Below are 12,500 nucleotides of genomic sequence, written 5' to 3'. Positions count from 1 at the left end.
TATATACAATAAGCTGCTCTTCTTTACATTCCAGCTGAAATAGAGCTATAAAAGTTAATTGAAACATTTATCCTCCTCCAAACAAGAATAGAGATTGGAACGGTTTTCAGACGGCTGAAAATCAACCACGCGCATATGCCACATGCATTTACAGTGCCGTGGAAAAAGTATTTGCCCCTTTCCTGATTACCTCTATTAATGCATATTTGTCAAACTAAATGGTTTCAGATCTTTAGAAAACTGTAATATTGGACAAAAGGAACCTGAATACAAACAAAGTATCTTTTTAAATGATGAATTATGCAGAGTTAGTTCTGACGGACAACTTGACAACGCCACACACTTCCATGCCCATAATGGGCTGGCCTGTTTAACCAACCAATCCCTTCTGCTCTACCTGCTTTGCTGCCTCCACCTTCACTGCATCCACCTATTGGGCTCCACTCTTCTATCTAGTGGGGGAGCTCATTACTCCTATGTTTATAGCTCACCAAGTTGTACACTTTGCTGGGTGTTATCAGCAGGAGAGCCCAGACGCCAAACCAAAGATGCATAATAAATAAAGATTATTTTTAAGAAAATCTTAGAGTTGTGTGTCAGAATTTCATTCATTCATCACCTACAGCATATCGGCAATGTGCAAAAGTAACTACCCCCTTAAACATAATAACTGGTTGCACCACCTTTAGCAGCAATAACTGCAGCTAAACACTTTTACACAACCGCTGAATTCAGAGGATTCAGAGCGTGAACTTCTGGTTTCAGGTCCTGCACATCATCTCTGTTGGATTCAAGTCAGGACTTTGACTGAGCCACTATTTATTTTCAGCCATTCAGATGTGGACTTGCTTTTGTGTTTTTGGATCATTCTTGCTGCATAATCCAACTATGCTTCAGCTTCTCTTTGAGGACAAATGACCTGACATTCTCCTTAAGAATGTTCTGGTACAGAGCAGAATTAATGGTCTCTCCAATAATGACGTCTAGGTCGGCCAAGTCCCAAGGCAGCAAAGCATCTCCACACCATCACACTACCACCACCATATTTGACTGTTGGTATGACATTCTTGCTGTGAAATGTTTACGCCAGACATAATGGGATCGTTGTCGTCCAAAAAGTTCCACTTCTTTTGACTCATCTGTCCATGGAACATTATCCCAAAAGGCTTGGGCATCATATAGGACCTTTATTTTTCAAATGTGAGATGAGCATTTATGCTCCTGGTGAGGCTATCGAGGCTGACAGTGGCCTCCTTTGGGTGCTCTTCTTGGATCGTTTGTGCTTTCCTGCATCAGCTATCACTGCAATCTTGGAGAAACATTGGCAGGCCGGCGACTCCTGGGAAGATTCACCACCTTTCAAAGTGTTCCAAGTGAGATAATGGCACCCAGAGCCTTAGGAATGGCTTCGTAACCTTTTCCAGACGGATATATTTCAATATTTCCACATGCTGTGGCAGGATCTGAAATGAATGGTTCATTCTTGAAAACTTAGCAATGTGTCTGAAGAGTGAGCTGTGAAAGACTGATTTCAAATTATAGGAAGGGTTAAATATTGGCTGCAATTATTGCTGCTTAAGGTGGTACAACCAGTTACGAAGATTACTTTTCCACAGTGGGGATATGGATATGGATATGGGTGTTGGATAACCTGTATTAACTCAGTTTCCATCGTGTGACAAATATTCATTCATGAAAGTAATCAGGAAGGGGGCAAATACATTTTCACTGCATTGCAGGTGACCCCCACTTTTCTTTTGCCTCAGGCACATGCTTTGTGTCATGGCCCCTGCTAAACTCACCAGGAATTTGTCTGGATTCCCAGAGGCGGCGAGTGCACACGATGCATGGACAATGAGCAGGGTCAGCCGGAGCCATCAGGTTTTAATTTGTGCCTGAAACACCTTACAAGGCCTCTGCCAAGGACCCGTGTTCCTACAGGAGCTGGGCGCCCGTGTATTTTCTGTTATTAATAGCTTTTTAAATTAGGCTTCCAGCCTTCGGATCAGCGTGGCCCCCTAATGTCATACATTCTAACCTCATTATTTGTTTAAAAAACACTTTAATACACTTCGCAGCTACTGGCTACCCCCCCTGCCCCATTGAGGTTAAGAATTACTTGGAGACCCCAAAAGACACCACTAATGGTTATTGGAAGGGCTTCTTGACGGCTCTACCATTTATTTGCACAAGTGGGATTTAAGAATGTTCCGTGCCAGTGGTTTTGTAGATATCCTATAGAGAGAAAGCCTGTTAACTTCACTCCTCACAAAGATTCTGGGCCTGAACTTGATCTGTCATATTTGATGACCAAAGAAGTCAACATGACTGGAAGCTGCTTAGGGAGGGTTGTTTATTTTGAACCTGAAATTTCATGTTAAAAGACCCTTTTAGAGTATAAATGGAGTCTATCCTAGAACACAGTGTCCAAGCAGAAAATGAACAACTATTATTCTATCTATTCTATTATTCTTTTATTATCTCCCAGACAAGTAAAGAATTTTACAAGTGAAACCCACAGTCCCAAAAACATAATATGTAAGGGATAATGTGCAGCCAGTCAGTCATTATCGCAAAATAACCCCCTTAAGATTGTTATAACCTGATCTCCTTGTCAAGGAACCAGGTGGAGAAGTGGTTGCCCGTGACGGCAGTCTTTATTGAGAAATAACCGATCGCCGATTGCTGCTATCAACCAATCAGAATTGAGTATTCCTCAAAGCGGTGTAATAAATCCCAATAAGATACCTGTCAAACTATCCCCAACACACACACACATACACACACACACACACGCACACACACACACACACTCATTTCCCCAACAGGGTGCTACCCCGACTGTGGTTGGGCAGCTGCCCTCGCCAGGTGGAACATGTGACACTGAAGCTGAAGCAGGAGCTCGGCGTTACCGTGGTGATGAACTTCCAGACTGAGTCGGACGTGGTGAACAACTCACACGGGTGCAGGCGCAACCCCAAGGAGGCCATGAGCCCAGAGACCATGACGCAGCTGTACGAGGACTGCGGCCTGGCATATGTGTGGATGCCCACGCCTGACATGAGCACCGAGGGTAAGGAGGAGAAGGCTGGGAATTATCTGTGAATAATTACTGATATTGGTTAATAATTGGTTGAAAAAAATAATACAATGCTTTGTCTAAACCTTGAGAAATGAACTTAAAAAATGATTCCATGGGCGGATTCTTGCAATTTGTGTTTGTTGGCTGTTGAAGTCTGATGATGATAACGTGATAATTACAGTGATGATTGCGACACTTACGCACGTTTGTTCTGCAGATTAAAAATGAGTTGTATAAAGTTGCTCATTAACAAGTAGCATGTTTCTCCAATTAGAAGGTTGTCTCAGTGACAGCCAGTGGTGAAAGGTTTGACTTTTTTTTTTTTTTTTTTTTGAGATTCGGTTCCTCATGAGTCACCCAGTAAAAAGAGTGGTTTGATTTTCCAACTCTCTATTCCTTTGATTCGGTTGGTACTGTATGATGCACGGGTGAGGGGAGGACTTCAGGTGACTTCAGGCTCTGTTGGACACAGAATTGAATTCTGTCAATTATTGATTTGGTGGAAGAATGGCAATGTGTGAGTGACGAAAATAATATACTTCCGTCTAAACTATTTCTCTTGGTGAAATTTAGTCCCATTCACCATGAACTGTTTTCCACTTTAACTAACTTGCTCGTCCTCTAATTATTTTCAGTTTGTGAATTTAAGATTCCCTCGTTCGACCCCACACAATGAATCAAATCTGTCAAGGCCTGTGTGTCTGGCTGCCGGTACTGAGTCTCAAACGAACGAACGAACGACTTCTCACCAGAGTCAGACTCCTGATTAATTTACAACATTTGTTCGCTACGAATGAATCCTTCACAAGTCTTGCATCACTAATTAAAGCTTTATGAGAGACTGAGTGAATTTTCGTGTTTAACTTCCCATTTAAAAAAAAATGTCTTTGAATCAACCTTGTCATGTCAACTCTTCTAATCTGAATACTAAAATTACGAATCACCCAAAAATTTGGAACAATGCTTTGGCACCGAACCATTTTAAGGGTTTTGTTCAAGCAGGAGGCTGCAGGACAAAAATATTACAGACACTTTTGACATTTTTCAGACAATAATTCCCAAACAAAAGCCTTTTTCTCTGCAGGTAATTGGGATGAGTGGTTGTTTGTCCTCAACTCATCTGTCACCTTGCTTTTACAATCACAGAGTAAAGAAAAGTCCTCAGGTTTTCATTGTTCCGTTCACTTTGGAGACTCAACAACAAACTCTGAGGTCAAGCGCTGTCTGCAGATACAATACATTGAACATTGAAGCTTTTGGAAGGGCCACAATCAAAAGTTCGATTGGATGTTTACTTTTGTCGTCTTGCCATTTTTTTGTTGTTGTTCTGCTTCTGTGTAGTTTTTCGAAGTTTTTGGATTGGCACAAAATAACTGTTGAAGCTCTCCAGCATGCACTTAAGTCACCCAGTGTCCAGAAGTTGGGAAAAGCCGGATTCAGAAAGTGAAATTCTACTCCGGGATTTTGAGTCAACCATGTAGATTTTCTAATTAACTTACTAATTGGAATCCGGGAAATAAAACTCGAAAAGAATACATCAACCAAACCAAGTGACTATTAAAGGTGACTGAATTTTCGCGAGAGTCAGCATTTCGAGAGAGCGAGCAACAGGGTTGAAAGATACCCAATGTAAGAACGCAAACTCCAATGTTTTGAGCTACGCAAAAGGTTGTGTCGTTGGGTTCTGAACTGTGTCGAAATTCTTAATGTGACGCAAGCTCCAGTTGCAGTACCAGGCGTCACAGCTAGATGCACTAGAGAGCTTCCCAAATCTCTCATATCTTATATTTATTTAATGTATTTTATCCCTGATATTTATATAAATCTCTTCCGCACATGATGACAGTTGAATTTGACAAGTATTTGGCAAGCGACGGAGCATGTTTGTTGACACACATTTATTTTTAGCTGCTCCCCATCTCTCCTCTGAGAGTGAGTCATTCTATTCATTATTTGCTTTTTCTGTGGTACAATAAATACAAGATAACACGTTGCTCAACATCATGTTTATTTGTGATTGTTGTGGTCGTTTGGCTTTTGCGAATGTCATTCTACAACCCAGATTTGATTGTTCTATACTGCCCCCTGGAGGAAGCCTGATGTCACCTCCACGCGAACATAGGAGTCCCGTTACGAATTCTTTTTGCAACCAGACCTTGCGTTTGCGGTTGCATACGTACGTAAGTTATGTTTCGGCCCGAAGAGTTGTACAGTATAACCCGTATTATTTACCAGGTTTTCTGCCCTCTGTGTCTGTTTCCAGGTCGGATCCGGATGCTCCCCCAGGCGGTGTTCCTGCTCCACGGGCTCCTGGACAATGGCCACACTGTCTACGTGCACTGCAACGCTGGCGTGGGCCGTTCCACAGCGGCCGTGTGCGGCCTGCTCATGTACGTCCTGGGCTGGAGCTTCAGGAAAGCGCAGTACTTCGTCACGGCCAGGAGGGCAGCGGTGTACATTGACGAGGAAGCTTTGGTCCGTGCCCGGCCAGACTTTATACAGAAGTTCGGCAATCTGCGATCGTCCGCGTCTAACCTGGAGTGTCAAGGGATCCTCCAGCCTTAGAAAAGTGATTCTGCGCTTTTACTTAAAGTTTTGTGTGTGTGTGTGTGTGTGTGTGTGTGTGTGTGTGTGTGTGTGTGTGTGTGTGTTGGGGCGGGGGCATATGGGGAGTGTTGGAAAGTTGAGCTGAAATTTGCGTGTGCTAAGTTGAAACGTAGGTGAGAAAAAAACGTCGCCCTGAAGTCAGCTGGAATTATGCAGCAGTTGCCAGAAGGTACCTCGGTTTCTGAAGTGAAAATAAGCCTCTTTGCGCTGTGATCGGATGCAAATGGCTCGTTTTAGCTGAGTTGCGTGTAATAAATGGACTCTCGGTGGTCCTGACAGGTTGCTAGGGTACGTTTTACAAGCAATTATTCTGGCTGTGATGTGTTCGCTTTTAGCTTTTGGGGAGAGAAAAACCAAACAAACTCTCAGAGCAGCTGCGTAGCATCTACTGAACTGAACACCTACAGTAGCTATGCGGTACATTAAATAACCACAGGGGTTTGGCAAAGAACCTTTTTGTCTCAGCCGAGTTCTTATTAATTTGTCAATTTAGATGCTGTTTGGAGAAGGACTTTTTAAACATTGGACGTAGATAGATAGATATATAGATCATCAATCAGTATCCAGTAATAATAAAGCAATCACCAATAAAATACAAACAAATAAATACAAGAAATACAAATTTGAAAAAAAATTGCAATAAGAAATTCATGTAAAAAAAATTACAAAAAAAATTAAATGAACCTAAAAAATAACAAAAAAATAGTAAAAGAAAGTTGATATACAATAAACCTAAAAAAAAAGGTGATCAACAATTACCATCAACTATCAATTTCCTATCAACAATTGACATTCTAATAAAATTAGACAATATTAAAACCACCTGCCTAATATTGTGTAGCTCCACTCGTGCCGCCAGAACAGATCTGACCCATCAAGGCATGGATTCCACCAAACCTCTGAAGGTGTCCGGTGGTATCTGGCAACAAGGCGTTAGCAGCAGATCCTTTAAGTCCTGTAAGTTGCGAGATGGGGCCTCCATGCATCAGGCTTGTTGTTCCAGCACATCCTACAGATGCTCGATCGGATTCAGTTCCGGGGAATTTGAAGGCCAAGTCAACACCTTGAACTCTTTGTCATGTTCCTCAAACCATTCCTGAACAATTTTTGCAGTGTGCATTATCCTGCTTAAAGATATATATATATATATATATATATATATATATATATATATATATATATACTGTATATATATACTGTATATATATATATATATATGTGTAATTCATCTTCATCTCCTTTTGCACGCAGCTATTCTGAGAAATGGGGAATACTCCCCCATCCACAATGTCTTATTGTGTCTACTTCTATATACTCACCCAGGAATACAAAGTTATGATGGAGCTTGTCTTTGTTGCGGTGATGGCTTAAAGCCACATGTGGGAAATGAGAAATAAATATCTAAAACCCCAAAAGTCACTTCTTTTTTTTATTTTTGTGAGGTGATATTCAGAGGAATAGAGCTCCACCCAGGCTTCTCATGGGGCCTGATACCATTTCATCTTTGTCCCTTAATCCCGCAGGTGCTATTTCCGACCCAGCTCTGCATCCATTTTTAACGTCTGTATAATAAAAGCCGACACACAATGATGATTTAAGTGTCATTTCGGAAATCCCATCCACAATCACAAATGTATTGCTTCTGGAAAGACGCACCTACCTGTATGTGTCTGCGAGATTGAACGAAAGGTTTAAAAATAAAGATTTCCCATGTTGTTTTGCTGGCTATTTACTGGTGTATCGGTGTAAAAAGGAACAAATTCTGTTTGCTGTTAATGGTCGCAGATTTGGTGGCAGCGTCTCTGGGGATGGATGAGTGACCATCCTCCTGGAGCAGAATCATAATGTCCTCAAATTGTTCTATAATCTCACCTAAATGGAATTCAAAATGAGCCAAATGTAAAGTAAAGCTAATTACCGGTGTGTGTGTGTGTGTGTGTGTCTAAGTTTGTGTTTGGGTTGGAATTTGCAAGTAACTTTTAATGTATACTAATGGGATTATGGATGTATTACAGTAATTCAGATTTTAATATAAAATAGTAAAATATTCATAATTATCCACTATTTCCTGCAGGGTAGGCTCATTAACACCACTTGAGGGTCACCATATTTATGCAAAATAAAGGCATAAAACGTTAGCTGTGTGTTTTTAGTTTAGGAGCATGTGTCCCTGCAAGACCCTCGGACCACTGTGTTCACACCGCTGTTCTTTTTTCGGCAGACACCTTAATTCATTCGGCTGATTTAAGCCGCTCTCAGAGCTGTTCTCCAGACAAGCCTCCGCAGGTCGCCGTCCTATTCATCTCTTAATGGGTCTGCCGATGAGATCTATCATCTGGTGTTTTCTCGCCGCAGTGCGTAACATAAATTAAAATAAAAAATTGTAAAACGGCAAGGTGAATTGGAACCACACTTGATGAGGTTTTTCAAAACTTTATAGTACAGTGGAGTCGGCCATGATGGTGTCGTCACGGACACCATAATGTGTAATTATTCCAGGGTTCTGTGGAATAATCCGTCGTGCCATCAAATTTCCCGGAGCTTTAACTCTGGTGTGGAATAAGGAAAATGACATTTGACCTGTTTTATACCCATCAGACACACCTTCTCGCCTGGATCAGTTTGTTCTCGCTGACAAGCTTAAACAAACAACGACATAAAACTGTAACACTTGGAAAAAAGTATTTTGAGCCATTTAAAAGAACACTACAGTAGAAGCAGCATGGAGCGCGCACCCACGCATGGATACTCCATGCTGCGATTCTGAGTGCACAGAAGGATGTCCTTTGGCAGCGGGCGTTGACTGACTAAGGCCAGTGCTTGAGTGCCTCGGAGCGTGGGGGTTCTCTGCTGTGCTCCCCACAGAGTGATCCCCACACTCACAACTTTTCATGGTTATCCATGCAGGAAAAGTCAATAACTTCTGTTTTTGGATTCTAAATGGGATATGAAATGATGGAATGATACACGGATCTTCCTGTCTATTAATGTGCCAATGTCCAGAACTCCAACGCATGTCACATCAGGCCAAAATTAACGGCTCGGCCCAGGTGTCCTGTTCACATCAGAGCCGATCGGAGGTGGAGCCGATTAAAACCTGTTTATTGCATGGTAATTTGACGTGGGACTGAGACCCGGACCCAGGGACAGAGGAACCTAGAGGCAGACAGGGGGAGCTAGAGAGGGCTAGAGGGAAACAGAGACAGACCCAGAGCAGACAGAGGGAATACTATTGCCATGAAGGCGTGTACTTGGTCTGCAACAATGTATAGATAGCTGGTACCTGTCAAAGTACCACCCACATGATTGCCAGGACCCATGGTTTCCCAGCAGAGCATTGCCCAGAGTATCACACTACCTCCGCTGGCTTGCCTTCTTCCCATAGTGTACACATGCACACGGCCATCCACATGACGAAAACGCAATCGGACCAGACCACCTTCTTCCACTGCTCCATGGTCCAGTTCTGACGCTTGCGTGCTAATTGTAGGCGCTTTGTGGGTTGGACCGGGGTAAGCATGGGCACTCTGACTGGTCTGCGGCCGCGCAGCACCATGCATAGCAAGCTGCTATGCACTGTGTGTTCTGACACCTTTCTATCACAGCAGCATTAACTTCTTCAGCAATTTGTGCCACAGTTGCTCTTCTGTGGGATCAGACCAGACGGACTACACTTCGCTCCCTACACGCATCAATGAGCATTGAGTGCCATGTTGCCAGTTCACCGGTTGTCCTTCCTTGGAAAACTTTTGGTAGATACTAGCCACTGCATACCGTGAACACCCCACAAGACCTGTCGTTTTCAAGGTGCTCTGACCCAGTCGTCTAGCCATCACAATTTGGCCCTTGTCATAGTCACTCAGATCCTTACGCTTGCCCATTTTTCCTGCTTCAAACGCATCAACTTCAACAGCTGACTGTTCACTTGCTGCCTAATATATCCCACCCCTTGACATGACATTTTCTATTTTTATTTTTTTTATCTGTATAGATAGAACTCTGAAAACTTGGAAGTAATGCTGCATTCAGTGGAACTCAGATAACTGTAATTCATGTTGTTTTCCACCAGATTGTTTTTATTTCAAGAGATGTTCTTGTTGAGTTTAGAAATAATTTTGACATAAGTTGTGTTGTGTTGAAATTATTGTATTGTTTACAGGTTTTTGTGTCCCAGATGCCAAAGAGAAGCTGAAAGTCGAAGACAATAAAGAAGCAGTGGGCAGAACCACCGGTGCTTCCTCCGCTTGGCAGCACGCAGCAGGATGAGACCCCCTGGAGCTGATGCAGCGGGTTCCTAAAACGCCAATTTGAACTGGAACTTGCACTCCTCCCTACCCGAGCCTGACGCACGACTAGCTATCTGCCTCCCTGCCTGTCTATCTATCTATCTATCTATCTTATTATCTATCTATCTATCCATCTATCTATCTATAGACAGCACAAATTACTTTCCAATGGAAAATTTTCATCTCTTCATTTTGGTGTGAAGTCTCACCTTCTGTGGTGTTCACAGAGGGGAAGCGTGACTGATCGCAGAAAGATGGGGGACAACGCAGGACAGGAGAGATAGAGAGCGAGAGGGAGAGAGAGGGAGACATATCACCTCCATCTGCTGGGATGAATCTGTCTGACGCACCTCCCCTGGCGGGGTCACACCAGGTCATAGACACCGTTTGGAGGTGTGAGCACAGAGCACCAATCACACTTTAATGATTCTGACTCATGGCGATTGCTAACCAGGATTTATTAAGGCTTTAAATCACAAACGCAGCAAACAAAAGGAGGAGGAAAAGGACGGTTCAGCAAAATACTTCACATTTAATATCCACGTCTGATTCATAGTCAGATCACGGAGATCTTTTATTGTGATTAGAGCACCGCGGCCAACCCGGCCATGCAGTGTTTTCATTAAAACTTCAAATTGGGGAAGCTCATGGGTTGTGGGGAAAACGTGGGATGGATGCTGGAGGATTTAATTGGACTCATTATTTTCTCTGCTAACATCAGCCCCCCTTTCAGCCCCCCCTTCCCCGTAAACTAAAAAACACTGAATGATTAAGTGGCAACTTTCATGACCTTAAATGGATGCCGTTACCGCGGCGGCCGCCATTCTACTCACGTAGTCCAATCAGCGAGGGAAGAATTAATTCAGCAACTAATAAGTCTGAGTGCAGGAATGAATGCCTATTGTAAGCAGCGCTGCCTTGGTTGATGGAGGGGACAGCTGGCTGTGGGGAAATAATATCCCTCCGAGTGTTTTGTGCTGCACTCAGGCCACGCCGGAGACTAGGCGCTTACCGACGCTTAACCCTAACCCTAACCCTTTCATTTGTAATGTGTTTTTACCGTACATAGATAGATAGATAGATAGATAGATAGATAGATAGATAGATAGATAGATAGATAGATAGATAGACAGGTAGATAGGTAGTCACACAGACAGACAGATTGATGGATAGATAGACAGACAGACAGATAGATCGATGGATCTTCCTTGTCCTCTGCATGCAGGTTGAGGTAAATAAACACAACTCAAGACAAACCAGTGTTTGCTCATCTGCTCTCATCCTGGCTGAGGATAATCATTCCAGTAGCAGACGCTTCTCAGTCTCGGATCGACCACTCAATTACTTTTGACTTCCTAAATCATGAAGGAGGACCCGAAACGGTCGTTATGGAGCAGGGCCAGATTTGCTTTGGTTGGCAACACTTGACAGCACCAATTTAATGCACTGTCACAAATGAGACACAACAGGATGGGTTTTTTTGGGGCGGGATTGGGTGTGTGACAGAGATTTGTGATTATTCATGCTTGCTTGGCTTGACAAATCCGTTGTGGACATGATCTGAGACAACCAACTAACAACAACCTTGCGTATATTTCCCTATCCAAGTGAACGTCTGGTCGGTTCTTCGTGTGTTCGTCATTATTTCTCAGGCAGCAGTGGAGGCATGGCTCTGGGAAGAGCTGACAGCTTGGTTCCTGCTGTTCCAATAAAGCGGGAGGGAGTGTGACTGCTGTGGGAGTAACTATGTGTCGCTGTCAGCACAGCAAGATTACCCCAACTGCAAAAGATAACACTCGCTCAGCTGTCAACACTCTACCAGACACTTACTGGCCCTGACTGTCTTACAAACAACGTATTTTTGCTCAGCCATAGATAGACAAAAATTAAAACAGGGAGAAGCTTCCTGCATTCTATTTTTTTGCACTGAACACAGTTTGTTGATTTGTCCCACCTATTACTTGCATTGAACTCCTGCTGTGAGGATGCAGCCACGGGTCCAGTTTGGAGAAAAGGCTGAACTGCAATGAAACCTACTTATGTACTACAGATGAGTATAAAACACGGAGAAACTTCCTGTTTTCTGTTTAGGCACTGGAATTAGAATATTAATTTCTTCCCCCCATCACTTACATTGAACTCCTGAACTCCGGTTTGGAGAAGAGGATAAACGTAAAAAAAAAATCCAAATCATTTCTTTAAATGGCCCAATGTGATAAAAGGGACGACTTGTCTCCTTTGCCTCATACTCGTATCCTCACCTCACAACCTTGCTTCCTCCCCTCTCCCCTCTCTCTCTCTCTCTCTCTCTCTCTCTCTCTCTCTCTCTTTCTCTTCTCTTCTGTTACCCAGTCATCATCAGGACAGACGGCATCGCCCCGCTGGCCTCTTCCCCAAAACTCTTATTAGGACGTGTCCCGCTGACACTGATCGATGGTCGGCGGCCGCTCGGAAGATGAGAGGGGGACAAGAGAGGTATCGACAGCCGTGATGGGTTTCCCTGCAGACCAGACAGTGACAGTGGC

The 12,500-nt window shown here is 43.2% G+C and overlaps 1 protein-coding gene across 1 annotated transcript in view; it reads left to right on the top strand.

Annotated features, from left to right (window-relative positions):
* epm2a (EPM2A glucan phosphatase, laforin) overlaps positions 1-6,811 on the top strand; it is a 9,438-nt gene extending 2,627 nt beyond the window's left edge. The window contains exons 3-4 of the mRNA XM_079996687.1: positions 2,829-3,073; positions 5,346-6,811. Coding sequence (XP_079852813.1) covers positions 2,829-3,073; positions 5,346-5,647 — 547 coding nt within the window. The 3' untranslated portion in view covers positions 5,648-6,811. The remainder of the gene's footprint in view (positions 1-2,828; positions 3,074-5,345) is intronic.
* The last annotated feature ends 5,689 nt before the right edge of the window (positions 6,812-12,500 follow it).

This window comes from Zeus faber, assembly GCF_960531495.2.
Source record: "Zeus faber genome assembly, chromosome: 2".
Lineage (NCBI taxonomy): Eukaryota > Metazoa > Chordata > Actinopteri > Zeiformes > Zeidae > Zeus > Zeus faber.
Note: the sequence above shows the minus strand (reverse complement) of the source record. Positions and strands in the feature narration are given on the sequence as shown.